Source organism: Pseudophryne corroboree, chromosome 1, assembly GCF_028390025.1.
Source record: "Pseudophryne corroboree isolate aPseCor3 chromosome 1, aPseCor3.hap2, whole genome shotgun sequence".
In the NCBI taxonomy this organism is placed as follows: domain Eukaryota; kingdom Metazoa; phylum Chordata; class Amphibia; order Anura; family Myobatrachidae; genus Pseudophryne; species Pseudophryne corroboree.
The window spans coordinates 640,904,591-640,923,674 of NC_086444.1; the positions used below are offsets into that span (position 1 = coordinate 640,904,591).

Here is a 19,084-nt window from a genome sequence, read left to right on the forward strand (position 1 = left end):
CCCACCCGCTGGGACTCAGTACCTGAAGACCGTGGCCTTAAACGAATATACAATTTACAGCCTTCCCGAAAGTTAAAGAAGTCTTTTCGGTTGCCCGAAAAGCGATCAGGAAGGTTCATCTTAGGTTCAGGGGACATACTCGGGGAGGCTCGCAAAAGGTCCTCCTGCGACCTATACCCGAAGGGTTAGATCCTGCACCATCTGAGTGAGTTCCTGGATCTGATTGGCCAAAACCTGGCTGGGATTCTGTCCTATTACTGACGGGTTCATGAGGACAGAATTTCAAGGCCACCCTGGTTTTAATATCAGTTTTAATTTTTGGGGGGGCTGGTGATAATGTTACGTTCACTGTAAATGGAACTCTGAAGGCTGAGTGAGTAAGCCCCAAGCACAGGAATGTGATGCTTTAATTGACACAAAGTTCAGCAGCTACCCCTACGGCACCTTGACTCCGTTGTCCCACCCTCGTGGTCAGTCTACATCTGCGAGACTATGTGTGCTTGTGCCCACGGCAGCCGTATTTGAAGAACAGCTTAAGTCTGCCCAACTCCGATGCCCCCCGGTCTTAGTTGGAGACAAGGCGTAAACTGAGACGGGGCGGTGACAAGGGGAACCTCTAACTAAAAGCGGAAACACAGAGTCAGGGGCAACCACAGAACTCTAATCAAAAGTATGTGCGGCTCAGCTGCCAAAACAAACAACAACAAAGGCAATGCTGTCCACTAACCTACGTGACACTGACGTATACCGGCGAGGACAGTCACAGCAGAAACCTCTGCAGAAAAACTCCAAATCAAATGTAACGGAAAGATACGGCCAAGGCCGTAAGGTGCGGCAAAGCCGCTACTCACAACACCGGAGTAAACACAGGTAAATGGTCGGGAACCCCTCAGCCATGGACACAGGCTCACAGGAACAGAAAGCTGGCAGGATTCCGACAACAGAGCACTGGACACCAGGACACAGGATAACTGGATCAAAGACATACAAACTTCAGGATTCCAGGACAGGAACGCTTCAGGGCAGGAAGCAGCTCACAAGAAGCTATTACCGGCGTCTGTGTCAGGCACTGAGGCAGAGTATAACAAGAACTCCCCCAATCACAGCAGAGACCCCTTAATTAACTGATGTCGTGCAGCTGCCCTGCTGCACGACCAAAAGCTGACAGGTGCATTTAACTGCCTGGCAACGGGGAACGCGGTCCTTGCCCGGCGTCCCCGTTGCTAAGGACCCGGCGGCTCTCCACGCGAAGCATCCTCCCGTTGTCAGGCACTGTGCGGGGATCCTGAGGAAGAGGCGCGGCGGACGTGACGCACCAGGGCCGTTGCTTCGCGAGAGCCACCGCGCCTAACATGTATATTAATGACATTACTCTTGACGCTTCCTTCCCTCAATTTGCAGATATCCAGGACGGAACAGTAATTCCTGCTTCGGACTTCTTTCGCTATCTGCAAATTAGACACTTTCCCTCCACAATCACCACCACTCTTCTCAATAGAAAACTATCCCCCTTTGAATACATTAGCTGGAAACGCACCAACACTAAGGGCCTCATTTCCGATATCTATGCTTTACTTAGCGACAACTCTACCCCATACCGGGCTCCTCATGAACTGGCATGGGAAAAGGATCTGGGATTTACAATAGATAATGAAGATTGGGTAGATATCTGGGATAATGCAACTTCCAGTTCCATTTGTATTTATAAATTGCTCTACCGCTGGTACTATGTCCCTTCCCACTTACATACTATGTTCCCTGACACCTCGGACAGATGCTGGAGGGGTTGTGCAGATGTAGGCTCGTTTATACACATCTGGTGGACCTGCCCAAAATTTTTTTTATTTTTTTTTAACATAAATTTTTTATTGAAGCAATACATGCTATACATACATAAATGTTCAATATATTTCAAATCTTTGATTGAAGGGTATTATAAGAAAACAGAACAAGAAAAGTACAGTTGAGTCCTTGATCAAGGGACATATCTGTTATAAGCAATCAACAGCATCACAATTGTAAATAACAAGACCTCTGAAGATCATCTGTTTTACGGATCTGAAATTCAACTCAGTCGACTGACCCATATTTGAATTTTCGAACATAAGAAAAGAAAGAAATTAAAATAAGAAAAGATAAAAAATATACACATACATATATATACACATATGTGTAATACCCGTGCCGTACCCGATTTCCCCCCCAACCCGCCCACAGCGCCCTGTTCGTCAATTAACTTTTAAAGCACAATTAGCGGATCCCCCGCAGCCATTCTAGTTAGAAACCATTCTGTGTTGGACAACGAGTCGTGGAGCTGTTTCCTAAACGTCGTCGACAAGGTCATTATATAACTCTCCCAAACCTCAAAGAAATTGTGTATCTTAGTGTCTTTTTCCAGCAGGACACTTATCTATTCCATCCTAAAGAGGTAGAATAATTTGGCTTTAAATAATGATAGAGTTGGTGGATCCTTCGCTATCCACACCTGCAGGATGGCTTTTCTAGCCGCCAAACTAACTGCCAGCAACAATTTTTTACTGCCCAAAGAGAGGCGCTGATTCGGTGGTATAATACCAAAGAGCGCCCACTCCGGGGACAACCTCCAATAATTTACCAGATTGGCCGTCAAGTAGTTTCGTATCTGAATCCAAAACTGTCTGATTAAAGGACATGTCCACAGGCAGTGAAACATATCCGCCTGAGGAGTGCCACATTTCCAACATGCATGTGTGTAAGCAAGTCCTATCAAGTGTCGTCTATGGGGCAATAGATAAGTCCTATGCAAAATATTGAGAGACATTTCTTTATATCTAGAAGAGGGAAATAATTTGCAGGTTTTAACTAGAGATGAGCGGGTTCGGTTCCTCTGAATCCGAACCCGCCCGAACTTCAGGTTTTTTACACGGGTCCGAGCAGGCTCGGATCTTCCCGCCTTGCTCGGCTAACCCGAGCGCGCCCGAACGTCATCATCACGCTGTCGGATTCTCGCGAGGCTCGGATTCTATCGCGAGACTCGGATTCTATATAAGGAGCCGCGCGTCGCCGCCATTTTCACACGTGCATTGAGAGTCATAGGGAGAGGACGTGGCTGGCGTCCTCTCCGTTTAGAGAAGAGAGAGACACAGTATTTTCGGGGAGCATTATTAGGAGGAGTACTACTGTATACTACTATACTACTTGCTGAAGTGATATTTATAGATTAGATAGTGTGACTGTAAGTGTATTATCTGACTTGTGGGGGAGACACTGACAGTGGGGAGCAGTTAGAGTCTGAGAGCAGGACTCAGGAGTACATATAACGTACAGTGCACACTTTTGCTGCCAGAGTCAGTGCCACACTGCCATTGTTGTGACCACACTGACCACCAGTATAATAATATATTTTGTGATTGTCTGCTTAGGCCTCGGAGTACTAGTTGCAAGTTGCAACGTGACCTGTCCTGAAGTGACCACCAGTTTAATAATCAATCACCACCAGTTTAATATATATATATATATATATATAATTGTATATAATATATATATATATATAATATTGTATACCACCTACCCGTGGTTTTTTTTTTTTCATTCTTCTTTATACATACTACTATAGTAGCTTACTGTAGCAGTCTGCGGTGCTGTGCTGACCTGACAGTGTCCAGCAGGTCCGTCATCAGTCATTACATAATAAATATATATAGTACCTGTCCGGCTGCAGTACTAGTGATATTATATTGATTTCATCTCATTATCAATAATTTATCATCCAGTCTAGACTCTATATTAGCAGCAGACACAGTACGTTAGTCCACGGCTGTAGCTACCTCTGTGTCGGCACTCGGCAGTCCATCCATAATTGTATACCACCTACCCGTGGTTTTTTTTTTTTCTTTCTTCTTTGTACATACTACTATAGAGTATAGTAGCTTACTGTAGCAGTCTGCGGTGCTGCTGAGCTGACAGTGTCCAGCAGGTCCGTCATCAGTCATCATTACCTAATAAATATATTATCTACCTGTCCGGCTGCAGTACTAGTGATATTATATATACATACATATATATATTTATTTCATCTCATTATCAATCATCCAGTCTATATTAGCAGCAGACACAGTACGTTAGTCCACGGCTGTAGCTACCTCTGTGTCGGCACTCAGCAGTCCATCCATAATTGTATACCACCTACCCGTGGTTTTTTTTTTTTCTTTCTTCTTTGTACATACTACTATAGTATAGTAGCTTACTGTAGCAGTCTGCGGTGCTGCTGAGCTGACAGTGTCCAGCAGGTCCGTCATCAGTCATCATTACCTAATAAATATAGTATCTACCTGTCCGACTGCAGTACTAGTGATATTATATATACATACATATATATATTGATTTCATCTCATTATCAATCATCCAGTCTATATTAGCAGCAGACACAGTACGTTAGTCCACGGCTGTAGCTACCTCTGTGTCGGCACTCGGCAGTCCATCCATAATTGTATACCACCTACCCGTGGTTTTTTTTCTTTCTTTCTTCTTTGTACATACTACTATAGTATAGTAGCTTACTGTAGCAGTCTGCGGTGCTGCTGAGCTGACAGTGTCCAGCAGGTCCGTCATCAGTCATCATTACCTAATAAATATATTATCTACCTGTCCGGCTGCAGTACTAGTGATATTATATATACATACATATATATATTGATTTCATCTCATTATCAATCATCCAGTCTATATTAGCAGCAGACACAGTACGTTAGTCCACGGCTGTAGCTACCTCTGTGTCGGCACTCGGCAGTCCATCCATAATTGTATACCACCTACCCGTGTTTTTTTTTTTCTTTCTTCTTTGTACATACTACTATAGTATAGTAGCTTACTGTAGCAGTCTGCGGTGCTGCTGAGCTGACAGTGTCCAGCAGGTCCGTCATCAGTCATCATTACCTAATAAATATATTATCTACCTGTCCGGCTGCAGTACTAGTGATATTATATATACATACATATATATATTGATTTCATCTCATTATCAATCATCCAGTCTATATTAGCAGCAGACACAGTACGTTAGTCCACAGCTGTAGCTACCTCTGTGTCGGCACTCGGCAGTCCATCCATAAGTATACTAGTATCCATCCATCTCCATTGTTTACCTGAGGTGCCTTTTAGTTGTGCCTATTAAAATATGGAGAACAAAAATGTTGAGGTTCCAAAATTAGGGAAAGATCAAGATCCACTTCCACCTCGTGCTGAAGCTGCTGCCACTAGTCATGGCCGAGACGATGAAATGCCAGCAACGTCGTCTGCCAAGGCCGATGCCCAATGTCATAGTACAGAGCATGTCAAATCCAAAACACCAAATATCAGTAAAAAAAGGACTCCAAAACCTAAAATAAAATTGTCGGAGGAGAAGCGTAAACTTGCCAATATGCCATTTACCACACGGAGTGGCAAGGAACGGCTGAGGCCCTGGCCTATGTTCATGGCTAGTGGTTCAGCTTCACATGAGGATGGAAGCACTCAGCCTCTCGCTAGAAAACTGAAAAGACTCAAGCTGGCAAAAGCACCGCAAAGAACTGTGCGTTCTTCGAAATCCCAAATCCACAAGGAGAGTCCAATTGTGTCGGTTGCGATGCCTGACCTTCCCAACACTGGACGTGAAGAGCATGCGTCTTCCACCATTTGCACGCCCCCTGCAAGTGCTGGAAGGAGCACCCGCAGTCCAGTTCCTGATAGTCAGATTGAAGATGTCAGTGTTGAAGTACACCAGGATGAGGAGGATATGGGTGTTGCTGGCGCTGGGGAGGAAATTGACCAGGAGGATTCTGATGGTGAGGTGGTTTGTTTAAGTCAGGCACCCGGGGAGACACCTGTTGTCCGTGGGAGGAATATGGCCGTTGACATGCCTGGTGAAAATACCAAAAAAATCAGCTCTTCAGTGTGGAGGTATTTCAACAGAAAAGCGGACAACAGGTGTCAAGCCGTGTGTTGCCTTTGTCAAGCTGTAATAAGTAGGGGTAAGGACGTTAACCACCTCGGAACATCCTCCCTTATACGTCACCTGCAGCGCATTCATAATAAGTCAGTGACAAGTTCAAAAACTTTGGGCGACAGCGGAAGCAGTCCACTGACCAGTAAATCCCTTCCTCTTGTAACCAAGCTCACGCAAACCACCCCACCAACTCCCTCAGTGTCAATTTCCTCCTTCCCCAGGAATGCCAATAGTCCTGCAGGCCATGTCACTGGCAATTCTGACGAGTCCTCTCCTGCCTGGGATTCCTCCGATGCATCCTTGCGTGTAACGCCTACTGCTGCTGGCGCTGCTGTTGTTGCTGCTGGGAGTCGATGGTCATCCCAGAGGGGAAGTCGTAAGCCCACTTGTACTACTTCCAGTAAGCAATTGACTGTCCAACAGTCCTTTGCGAGGAAGATGAAATATCACAGCAGTCATCCTGCTGCAAAGCGGATAACTGAGGCCTTGACAACTATGTTGGTGTGTAACGCCTACTGCTGCTGGCGCTGCTGTTGTTGCTGCTGGGAGTCGATGGTCATCCCAGAGGGGAAGTCGTAAGCCCACTTGTACTACTTCCAGTAAGCAATTGACTGTCCAACAGTCCTTTGCGAGGAAGATGAAATATCACAGCAGTCATCCTGCTGCAAAGCGGATAACTGAGGCCTTGACAACTATGTCCGGTATCCGCCGTTAGTTCACAGGGAACTAGACAATTTATTGAGGCAGTGTGCCCCCGTTACCAAATACCATCTAGGTTCCACTTCTCTAGGCAGGCGATACCGAGAATGTACACGGACGTCAGAAAAAGACTCACCAGTGTCCTAAAAAATGCAGTTGTACCCAATGTCCACTTAACCACGGACATGTGGACAAGTGGAGCAGGGCAGGGTCAGGACTATATGACTGTGACAGCCCACTGGGTAGATGTATGGACTCCCGCCGCAAGAACAGCAGCGGCGGCACCAGTAGCAGCATCTCGCAAACGCCAACTCTTTCCTAGGCAGGCTACGCTTTGTATCACCGCTTTCCAGAATACGCACACAGCTGAAAACCTCTTACGGCAACTGAGGAAGATCATCGCGGAATGGCTTACCCCAATTGGACTCTCCTGTGGATTTGTGGCATCGGACAACGCCAGCAATATTGTGTGTGCATTAAATATGGGCAAATTCCAGCACGTCCCATGTTTTGCACATACCTTGAATTTGGTGGTGCAGAATTTTTAAAAAAACGACAGGGGCGTGCAAGAGATGCTGTCGGTGGCCAGAAGAATTGCGGGACACTTTCGGCGTACAGGCACCACGTACAGAAGACTGGAGCACCACCAAAAACTACTGAACCTGCCCTGCCATCATCTGAAGCAAGAAGTGGTAACGAGGTGGAATTCAACCCTCTATATGCTTCAGAGGTTGGAGGAGCAGCAAAAGGCCATTCAAGCCTATACAATTGAGCACGATATAGGAGGTGGAATGCACCTGTCTCAAGCGCAGTGGAGAATGATTTCAATGTTGTGCAAGGTTCTGATGCCCTTTGAACTTGCCACACGTGAAGTCAGTTCAGACACTGCCAGCCTGAGTCAGGTCATTCCCCTCATCAGGCTTTTGCAGAAGAAGCTGGAGACATTGAAGGAGGAGCTAACACGGAGCGATTCCGCTAGGCATGTGGGACTTGTGGATGGAGCCCTTAATTCGCTTAACAAGGATTCACGGGTGGTCAATCTGTTGAAATCAGAGCCCACCCGCTGGCGGTGATGCAGGGCAGTCTGGAGCGACTGCTGATGCTGACATCTGGTCCGGACTGAAGGACCTGACAACGATTACGGACATGTCGTCTACTGTTACTGCATATGATTCTCTCACCATTGAAAGAATGGTGGAGGATTATATGAGTGACCGCATCCAAGTAGGCACGTCACACAGTCCGTACTTATACTGGCAGGAAAAAGAGGCAATTTGGAGGCCCTTGCACAAACTGGCTTTATTCTACCTAAGTTGCCCTCCCACAAGTGTGTACTCCGAAAGAGTGTTTAGTGCCGCCGCTCACCTTGTCAGCAATCGGCGTACGAGGTTACATCCAGAAAATGTGGAGAAGATGATGTTCATTAAAATGAATTATAATCAATTCCTCCGTGGAGACATTGACCAGCAGCAATTGCCTCCACAAAGTACACAGGGAGCTGAGATGGTGGATTCCAGTGGGGACGAATTGATAATCTGTGAGGAGGGGGATGTACACGGTGATATATCGGAGGATGATGATGAGGTGGACATCTTGCCTCTGTAGAGCCAGTTTGTGCAAGGAGAGATTAATTGCTTCTTTTTTGGTGGGGGTCCAAACCAACCCGTCATTTCAGTCACAGTCGTGTGGCAGACCCTGTCACTGAAATGATGGGTTGGTTAAAGTGTGCATGTCCTGTTTATACAACATAAGGGTGGGTGGGAGGGCCCAAGGACAATTCCATCTTGCACCTCTTTTTTCTTTAATTTTTCTTTGCGTCATGTGCTGTTTGGGGAGGGTTTTTTGGAAGGGACATCCTGCGTGACACTGCAGTGACACTCCTAGATGGGCCCGGTGTTTGTGTCGGCCACTAGGGTCGCTTATCTTACTCACACAGCTACCTCATTGCGCCTCTTTTTTTCTTTGCGTCATGTGCTGTTTGGGGAGGGTTTTTTGGAAGGGACATCCTGCGTGACACTGCAGTGACACTCCTAGATGGGCCCGGTGTTTGTGTCGGCCACTAGGGTCGCTTATCTTACTCACACAGCTACCTCATTGCGCCTCTTTTTTCTTTGCGTCATGTGCTGTTTGGGGAGGTTTTTTGGAAGGGACATCCTGCGTGACACTGCAGTGACACTCCTAGATGGGCCCGGTGTTTGTGTCGGCCACTAGGGTCGCTTATCTTACTCACACAGCTACCTCATTGCGCCTCTTTTTTTCTTTGCGTCATGTGCTGTTTGGGGAGGGTTTTTTGGAAGGGACATCCTGCGTGACACTGCAGTGACACTCCTAGATGGGCCCGGTGTTTGTGTCGGCCACTAGGGTCGCTTATCTTACTCACACAGCTACCTCATTGCGCCTCTTTTTTTCTTTGCGTCATGTGCTGTTTGGGGAGGGTTTTTTGGAAGGGACATCCTGCGTGACACTGCAGTGACACTCCTAGATGGGCCCGGTGTTTGTGTCGGCCACTAGGGTCGCTTATCTTACTCACACAGCTACCTCATTGCGCCTCTTTTTTTCTTTGCGTCATGTGCTGTTTGGGGAGGGTTTTTTGGAAGGGACATCCTGCGTGACACTGCAGTGCCACTCCTAGATGGGCCCGGTGTTTGTGTCGGCCACTAGGGTCGCTTATCTTACTCACACAGCTACCTCATTGCGCCTCTTTTTTTCTTTGCGTCATGTGCTGTTTGGGGAGGGTTTTTTGGAAGGGACATCCTGCGTGACACTGCAGTGACACTCCTAGATGGGCCCGGTGTTTGTGTCGGCCACTAGGGTCGCTTATCTTACTCACACAGCTACCTCATTGCGCCTCTTTTTTTCTTTGCGTCATGTGCTGTTTGGGGAGGGTTTTTTGGAAGGGACATCCTGCGTGACACTGCAGTGACACTCCTAGATGGGCCCGGTGTTTGTGTCGGCCACTAGGGTCGCTTATCTTACTCACACAGCTACCTCATTGCGCCTCTTTTTTTCTTTGCGTCATGTGCTGTTTGGAGAGGGTTTTTTGGAAGGGACATCCTGCTTGACACTGCAGTGACACTCCTAGATGGGCCCGGTGTTTGTGTCGGCCACTAGGGTCGCTTAGCTTAGTCATCCAGCGACCTAGGTGCAAATTTTAGGACTAAAAATAATATTGTGAGGTGTGAGGTATTCAGAATAGACTGAAAATGAGTGTAAATTATGGTTTTTGAGGTTAATAATACTTTGGGATCAAAATGACCCCCAAATTCTATGATTTAAGCTGTTTTTTAGTGTTTTTTGAAAAAAACACCCGAATCCAAAACACACCCGAATCCGACAAAAAAAATTCGGTGAGGTTTTGCCAAAACGCGGTCGAACCCAAAACACGGCCGCGGAACTGAACCCAAAACCAAAACACAAATCCCCGAAAATTTTCCGGCGCTCATCTCTAGTTTTAACATGTGCCGCCAGTAGGTCTGTAATTTCAACGTTCGGGAGACAATCTCTCCAAGACATAACACCTCCCGGACCTCTCGAGTAGTCTAGGACGTTCTGAAAGTACCCATACGCAGTCGAGATAGCCTTCTTAACCCTAGGGGTTTGTTTCAACATTCTATCCATCGGATTATCCCAATCCCCAGGTGAAAGACATCTGATAGTGGATGAAATATAGTGTTGAGCCAAAAGAAAGGCCACAGGAAAGGCCCTCAGAGTTGGGTATTTAGTAGTGGCCTCCTGGAACGTGAGCGGCCTCGAGCCTCGCATGTCCACTAAATCACTGATCCTGGACACCCCTCCCAGCCTCCATATATTAAACGGGTAGTGTGCCTGACCCTCTTGGAAGTCAGGATTAGCCACGAACGGAAGGTGTAATGATTTGTGGGCATTTAGATTTAGTTTATGTCGCATTTCTTTCCATAGTTTTTTTATGTTCCACAGTAAGGGGTTTCCCCTCAGCTCCTCGGACACCTCCCGATCATGCAGATGTAGAAATGTAATGAGATTCCCCTCCTGTATAAATTCTCTATCTAAGTCTGTATTTGTGTATGCATCCAGTCATGTAGGTAACGTAGTTGGGCCGCCTGGGAGTACCAGAGGATATTAGGGAAGTTAATTCCCCCATTCCCTACAGTCTGCTGTAATTTGATTAACGCTATACGCGGTCTCCCTCCCTGCCAAATGAATTTCCTAAAGATAAAATTGAGACGTTGAACGTCTTTAGGTAGAAGTGTGTGTGGCATGGCTTGAATGAAGTACATCAGACGGGGGAATGATATCATCTTGATCAAGCTAGCCCTCCCCAAGTATGATAAAGGCATAGATATCCAAGTCTCGAATTCTGTTTCAATTGTTCGGATGGCCGAGGTAAAATTTAGGGCATACAATCGCTCTGGCTTTCTCGATATTCGAATCCCTAAATAGGTTATGTGATCCGAACTCCATTGTAATGGTAGATTCATCGCCCCCTGCTTCAAAAATGAACCTATTTCCCAGTCTGAGTGCCACCGATTTTGCCCAGTTAACGTTAAAGCCTGAAACTTGTCCATAAGTCTGTAGTAAATTAAATATATGGGTCAGTGAAGCCTCCGGATCAGAGATATATAGCAGAAGATCATCGGCAAAAGCAGTAAGTTTTAGGTTTCTGCGACCAACCTGGATTCCTTAAAACTGATTCTCATTTAACAGCAAGCGATGTAAGGGATCTATGGCCAGGTTGAACAGCAGGGGAGATAAGGGGCAACCTTGCCGCGTGCCACGATGCATCACCACCGGGTTGCTCATATAGCCATTAAGCAAAAGGGAAGTCGAGGGAGAATCATATAGGTAGCGAATAATTTCAATAAAGTCTTGATGGAACAGTCTACGTTCTAGGACCTTGAATAGATGGGGCCAGAGTACTGTGTCGAAGGCCTTGGTGGTGTCTAAACTGAGGAGTATATTTCTGGATTGGGGCGATTGAGCAGAAGCTATAAATGCGGCGATCGCCGCCCTAATTCCCTTAACCGAATGAGTATTGCGAACAAAGCCAAGTTGGTGGTTAGTTAAAGTGTGGGGGAGAATAACTTGCAGCCAGTCTGCTAGAATCTTAGTAAATAGTTTTATGTCGGTATTTAGCAACGTAATTGGCCTATAAGAGGACACCAATTGTGGGTCATGCGCAGGTTTAGGGATTAAAATAGTATGTGCTGTCGTGAAATGGTGGAAGGGGGAACGATGTAGTAAAAGACTGTTGAACACTTCTAGCAGAGTCGGAACCACATGGGGCTGGAGGATTTAGTAAAATTCATTAGAGAGGCCGTCAGGACCCGGAGACTTATGTAACTTGAGTTTGGACATTGCCGAGACCAATTCGTCTTCTGTAATAGTTCTCACCAGTAGATCCGACTGTGCAGTCGTGATTGGCGGTAATAAAGTGTCTGGTAGGAGTGTGGTGTGGGTGGATTCGTTGAAGGGGAGATCAGAGTATAGGTCAGCAAAGTAAGATTCAAAATGATCTAATATGGCTGGGGAATTGGTAAGGAGTTGTCCCGAGGCTCGATGTCTAACAGCTGTTATGAATTTGTGTGTAGTTTTTTTCCTAGCCATGGTTGCCAGTAGTCTACCGGATTTATTACCCCATCTGTAGTATTTGTGGGAAGAAAATACCACGTCACGTTTTGCTTGCGCTAGTAAGTGGTCGTTTAAGAGCTGTTTAGCCTGTAAATAAAGCCGCAAGGACTCCTCAGTCTGTAGGGTAAGGTGGCGTTGCATTGTATCAGTTAATTCTGAGTGTAAGGTGGTATAAATCGCTAAGTTTTTCTTTTTCAATCTATGAACATACTCAATAATTTGACCCCTTAGGACTGCTTTTGCCGCACTCCAAAAAATGTTTGAGCGGTCCCAATGTTCTAAGTTATCGTCTAAATAGTTGGCCCAGCTTGTTATCAAAAATTTTCTAAAATCATCACAGTTATAGAGATAGCTTGGAAATCTCCAAATCCTAGAGCCCCCTGACTGAAAAGTTCTTTGCAGCGTCAATGTCACAGGAGCATGGTCTGATATCAGAATGTTGTGTATATCAGCTTTCATGACTAGCGTCACTAGGGAATCTGCAACCAATATGGAGTCAATCCTGGACCAGGAGCTGTGAACCCCGGAAAAGAAAGTAAATGATCTGTCAGAGGGATTGAGGAGACGCCAAATATCAGTAAGCTGAAGGGAGGTTTTCAGTGTTTGGAGATGTGTCCAAGAAGGGGAACCGGAAGTGCGCGGGATAGGGCGTTTATCAATAGTGGGATCATCAACTGTGTTCCAGTCACCTCCCAGGATAAGCTGAGAATTATCGCGTTGAAGCAGTTGAGAGCTAATTTCTTGGAAAAAAGCAGCTGTCTCGCCATTTGGTGCGTATACGTTAACCAGTGTGTATTTGTTACCCCAAATTTCTACATCCAAAATTAAATAACGCCCCTCCGGGTCAGCTACAGAGTTTAAAACAGTATAGTGTAGGTGTTTGCTAAATAGAATCGCCACCCCCCTAGTCTTCCTCGTGTTATCTGCAGAAACACATCTATCCAACCACGGTGCCCGAAGAGCAGAGGAGGCGCCCGCCATCCAGTGGGTTTCTTGGAGAAATATAATTTGAGGTCTAAACCCCTTCAGGTGTGTGACAACCCGCTTACGTTTTATCGGGGAGTTAAGGCCGCCCACGTTCCAGGATAAAATTTTAAAACAAGAATCTGCAGTAGAGGTCCCTATCCTAGGATCCGTCATTGTCTATCAACCCACACCCACCCTAGGGTGATACTCCAGCTGGAATATCATGTCACATTGCCGTCCCCCTCCTTCCCAGCGAGCGGAGAGGAACGATCGAGACCACACAATGCCATTGAGCCCAGGAGCAGATTGGGCGAGGAAGGCACGGCACGGGCAGAACAAAAAATAAATAAATAAAAAAAACACACATTGCTTCACATAACATTTTTCATTTTTTCCAAACCAAACTAAAGACCACGCAAGTGCTAAACCCTCCGGTAGCACTGGCGAGAAACCTATCAAAAATATATGCAACATTAGAATTCAAGCTGAGTAGCATGTGAAGAGACCCAATGTCTCTCTCGAATGGAATTTAAACCAACTCTGACACAAAGTATTTAACAACATAATATTTAGTCTTGTTGTGGTGGATTCACCAGGTTCAACATGTGTGTAACATGGGAGTGTGCAGTGGCGGGATCAACAAAAATCAATGTGCGACCATTGTCATGGGTGCGTAATTTGGCGGGATACATCAGTGTGCCCAAAAAATTTTAACATCTGGAGTGAGCTTATTGTCCTGCTCTCGCGCCTATTTGAAACCTCTATTTTCCCTGACCCCCAATACTTTCTGCTTCCTATGACTCTCCCCACTCTTAATCGACACCAAAACAAGCTGTTTCGACATGTAGTTTTGACTATGACATGCAATGGACTGGAAAAGCCCGACCCCCTCCCCCATGCCGGTGATAATCTCCCGAATTTGGTATGTGCACAAAATGGAATACATGACTGCTGTTATTCGTAACTCCTCTAACAAATTTGATAAAATATGGTCTCCCTGGCTAACCTCCCAACAGGCTTCCTCCCCGTTTGTAACTTGATACCCTACATTGCTGCTCCTCAAACTTCTTGCATCTGGAGGCCACCCCTCCATTTCTCTCTCTCCCTTTCCTATTACTCTGACTTGACTTGTTCTTTCTCCTCTGTTTTCTTGCCTCCTTCTATTTTCTCTTCGACTACTATTCTTTCTTCTAATCTCTACTACCAGCTCTCTTTGACGGACTGCCACTCCGTTGCCGAGAGTGACCCTTCAAGTTACCTTAAATTTCAGAAATTGGATCCAACCTGTTGATGTTACAGTTCATTGCAGTTAAATCTGCACTTTGCCTACCTAATTTGTTTGGTATGTTTTGTTTTCTGTGATCCTCCCAATAAAATGTGTTTAAAAAAAATAAAATAAAGAAATAATAAGGCTAAACATTGAAGTGGGTTAATATGTTACAGTAGACAAAGGAATTGCAGATGGCTAAATAATTATTTTAGTTCTGTGATTACTATTAAAATTTCAGAAGTGTCACCTCCTTAAACGGTTTACTCTTTATCTGCAACGGCAACATGGATTTAGTGCTGAGAGAACTTGTTAAAAAAAAATCTAGTACATTTGTTTTTATTTGACAACAACAGTGAAACATCAGCTTGGAAGATTAGATGTAGCTTGTTAATTTTCAGCAAAGTATTACATCACACACTGGAAATCCATGAATTCTTAAATCTGACTTAAAGTTAATGGAATTCCTAAAGATTTGGCTCATACCTCCCCAGCATTTTGGTGGGACAGTGCTGATTTGTCAGGAATGGTTCGCCATCCTGTGATTGGAGCATTTGTTGTGATGTGCGTATTGGCTGGGATATATTCTCCATTGCCTCCAGTGTATGCAACAATAAAATGGAATTTATATGCTACAAACGTAGAATGAGGCATAGCTACGCCAACTGTAGCTACGTCACACCATCTTCCCTGTCCCGATTCCAAATATTGGGAGGTATGGTTTGGCTAAAGGAAAGGAGACAGAGTTATAGTCAATAGTGTAAGCTGTAGGGCTGGTAATCATTGGTGTACTTCAGCAATCAATCCTGGGACCTGCTTTGTTTAATGTATACACAGTCATTGGGGGTGATTCCGAGTTGTTCGCTCGCTAGCTGCTTTTAGCAGCATTGCACACGCTAAGCCGCCGCCCTCTGGGAGTGTATCTTAGCTTAGCAGAAGTGCGAACGAAAGATTAGCAGAATTGCGAATAGAAATTTCTTAGCAGTTTCTGAGTAGCTCCAGACTTACTCAGCCATTGCGACCAGCTCAGTCCTTTTCGTTCCTGGTTTGACGTCACAAACACACCCAGTGTTTGCCCAACCACTCCCCTGTTTCTCCAGCCACTCCTGCGTTTTGCAACTTGAACGCCTGCGTTTTTCCGCACACTCCCATAAAACGGCCAGTTTCCGCCCAGAAACACCCACTTCCTGTCAATCACACTACGATCAGCACAGCGATGAAAAAGCTTTGTTATGCCGTGAGTAAAATACCTAACTTTTGTGTAAAATAACTAAGTGCATGCGCTCTGCGAACCTTGCACATGCGCAGTAAGCGACTAATCGCAGTATAGCGAAAATCGGCAATGAGCGAACAACTCGGAATGACCCCCATTGTGCGGTCTAACATGGAAGGTGTTTTTGAAAATGATGCAATGCTTTGCAACAGGGTTCATATCATAGAATGAATAAACTATACATAAATAAAAAAATAAATAAGGAAAAGTGTAAAACTGAATTTCTCGAAAATGTAATAAGATGCATGTGGGACACAAATATCTGGACGTAAAAAACAGAATGAATGTAATATCAACAGTAACCAACAACAGTGAAATTGTACCTTGGAGCTATAACTTGGACCCCTCCCCCTTTCCAGCACCTGATATATAATTATCTCCAGGAATGACCGAGCAGCTACCATTGTTTGTCAGCTATAACTTGGAGTTTCAGATGATATGAAGGTAAGCAAGCAGTGTAGTCAGGCAGTGGGAAAAGCCAGTAGAATACCTGATGCACAGCAAGGGGTCCTCTGTGTAAGAGTAGTTCATACATATTTCCTATATCCCTAAAATCTTACAAATAGCAGTTTACTGTCAGTGAAGAGGTATGGTAAGCAGGGGTGTATCTAGGGGTCCGAGTGCCCCTGGCAAAGTCAGGGGCCGCCCCCCACCACCACACACACACACACATACACATATTTGAAATAAGGGAGGCGTGTCAAAAAAGGAATGTGGCCTCTTGTGGGGAAGGTGCATGGCCGCACAATAGTACTTCCAATTCAAATTATGCCACACAGTATCACATTACACCACACAGTAGTGTCCATTACTCACATTACAATGCACAGTAGTATCTCTTATTCACGTTACGCCACACAGTCATACCCCTATAGAAAACACAGTCTATAAAGGGCATATGGGGAATGCAAATAGAAAATGGAAATGTGGACCAGTGCTAATAAATATATTCCTAATTTTATATGGGGAATGCTGTCAAACCACATTTGCCATTAGTATATCTGATCCTGCCCATAGGCACAGACATACAGTATACACTTACATACATAGTCACAAACAAAACACATACAGTACATATGATATACAGTCCAGTCACACATGCAGTATATACAAATACAGTCACATACTTACTGTACATAGTTACACACTTATTCACATAAATAGTCACACACTAAAACACACATAAATACAGTAGATACTTATACACACACACAAACATACATTCATACATAGTCACACACATACATAAATTCAGTCACTGACACACATACAGACAGACTGTATAGTATCCCCCCCGCCCTCACATTACAGACAGGGTACGCTGACTGCATGTACTCTAGTAGCTCGTTGTCCTCTCTCCCTCTCCTCCATGCTGTTGGGCTGCCTGGCAGTGAGTGTTGTGTAGTCCCACCCCCGTGCTTCCACTCCGTCCACGGCCCTAGCCAAATGCCAGTGTCCAGCGGCACAGCTCAGCACTAGTGATCAATCAGACTCAAAGTAAACTACAGCACCTAGCAGCCCTTGGTGCGGGGAGCTCCCAGCAACAAGGGCTGCTGGGAGCTGTAGTTTATGTTGAGTCTGATTACAAGCGAGGTACAGTGCGCTGCTGCCGGACACTGGCGCCAGTACTAACAGACAGTCACCAAGTCTAACAGTACCACTTGGTTCTACCCCCTGGCCATGGATGGCACAGTCGGATGGCGCCCCCTCCTTGCCTGGCGCCCCTGGCGAGTGCCATCCTGGCCAATAGGTAGATACACCCCTGATGGTAAGTGCTAATACTATTATTTAATTACACTTCTCACATTTTGTTACATTTCTTTTTACAGGTAACTAAGACTGGACAGATGTAACTGAAACTGGACTGAATCTGTTGCATATCCCTGAAGAAGATGTATTCTGAGATGGAGGAGGGTCTCCATATTTAAGGAGGTGCATTGGTTACACAGTCCATGTCTGATCAGAGAGTCCTCCTAACTAATACCACTTCATAGAAGGCTACCACTTGAAGATATAGGAGAGGTACATTCTGATCCCAGGAAATCGTAGCCACTTACCGGCTCCTCATTCAAGGATTTAGTCTGGACTTGTATTTGCACTAAAAAATTAAATTGTTTGATATCTGTATGGTCCTTCAAGATTAGGACTCTCTGAAAAGATATTATAAGATGACCTCCATGTCCTGGGAGTTATGCTTTCATTAGAGAATGCAATTTAAAGGGTTTTCACTGGTATACTCGCACTTATATTTGCTTCTCCTGTTTTGTACTGTTGCACTTAATTTTGAACATGACCCAAAAAATAGTGACATTGTAATTATAACTCAGAAAAGTAAGACAACATCAGAGCTGACGTTACTGAAATTACAATTATAGATTGTAGGGGAGATGTATCAAACATTGCAGAGAGATAAAATGGAGAGAGATAAAGTACCAACCAATCAGCTCCTAACTGTCATTTTCCAAACACAGCATGTAACATATTAGCTGATTGGCTGTTACTTTATCTCTCTCCACTTTATCTCTCTCTATGGGTTGATACATGTTCCCCTAGGTGTTTTAACTTATTTCTCTTATGCACTTAGAGAGGATGATTCTGAGTAGACTACTGCTGCAACTGCATTAGCTTCTTTGGCTAACGCTAGTATCGGCCCTTCCTCTGGTGTATAGCTTTGCGTCTAGATGTGGAAGAGCTGGGACCGCCCACTTTGAGTGGCTGGAGTTACAACCATCAGAAGCACCATCGGCACTTGCACCAGCCCCATGCTAGGTGCATAATCTGCATCAGAATACGACCTCCAATGAACGTGATTAAGCGCATTAGTCCAAAATCACTGGTGCAATAGCCCTGAAACATTCCCATTACATACCCATAAGATGAAGGGTCATCGTAGGCCTGCAGTGTCACATCCCAGTCACTACCCAGGAACAGCCAATACATTTCAGAGTATGTACGGCTCAATTGGCCCTGCGACTTTATGTGTACACACAATGGGATGCATGCGCTGTGCAACTTTATAGGGATTTAGATGCAAGCGCAGTCGTAAAAACAGCCAACTTGTATGTACAGTACATCGGCATTGTGTCTAACTTGGAATTAGCCCCAGAATAAGCAAACAGCTATTCCAAAACACTTTACACACAAGTATGGAATGCTATGTGTTACTTGTCATGTGTCTTATCAGTATTATACATTAAGAGCAGCTACTTCATGTTAGCATTATTTAATTAGTTAACCATTCAAAGTGAATGCAGCTTAATATTCTTCTTTATTGTAACATTTTGTTCTGTGATGAATATAATTAGCAAAA

At 45.0% G+C, this 19,084-nt stretch overlaps 1 protein-coding gene across 1 annotated transcript in view; it reads left to right on the plus strand.

The window, feature by feature from the left end:
- Window positions 1-17,899, plus strand: part of TINCR (TINCR ubiquitin domain containing) — a 42,727-nt gene extending 24,828 nt beyond the window's left edge. The window contains exon 2 of the mRNA XM_063925376.1: window positions 17,604-17,899. Coding sequence (XP_063781446.1) covers window positions 17,604-17,607 — 4 coding nt within the window. The 3' untranslated portion in view covers window positions 17,608-17,899. The remainder of the gene's footprint in view (window positions 1-17,603) is intronic.
- The last annotated feature ends 1,185 nt before the right edge of the window (window positions 17,900-19,084 follow it).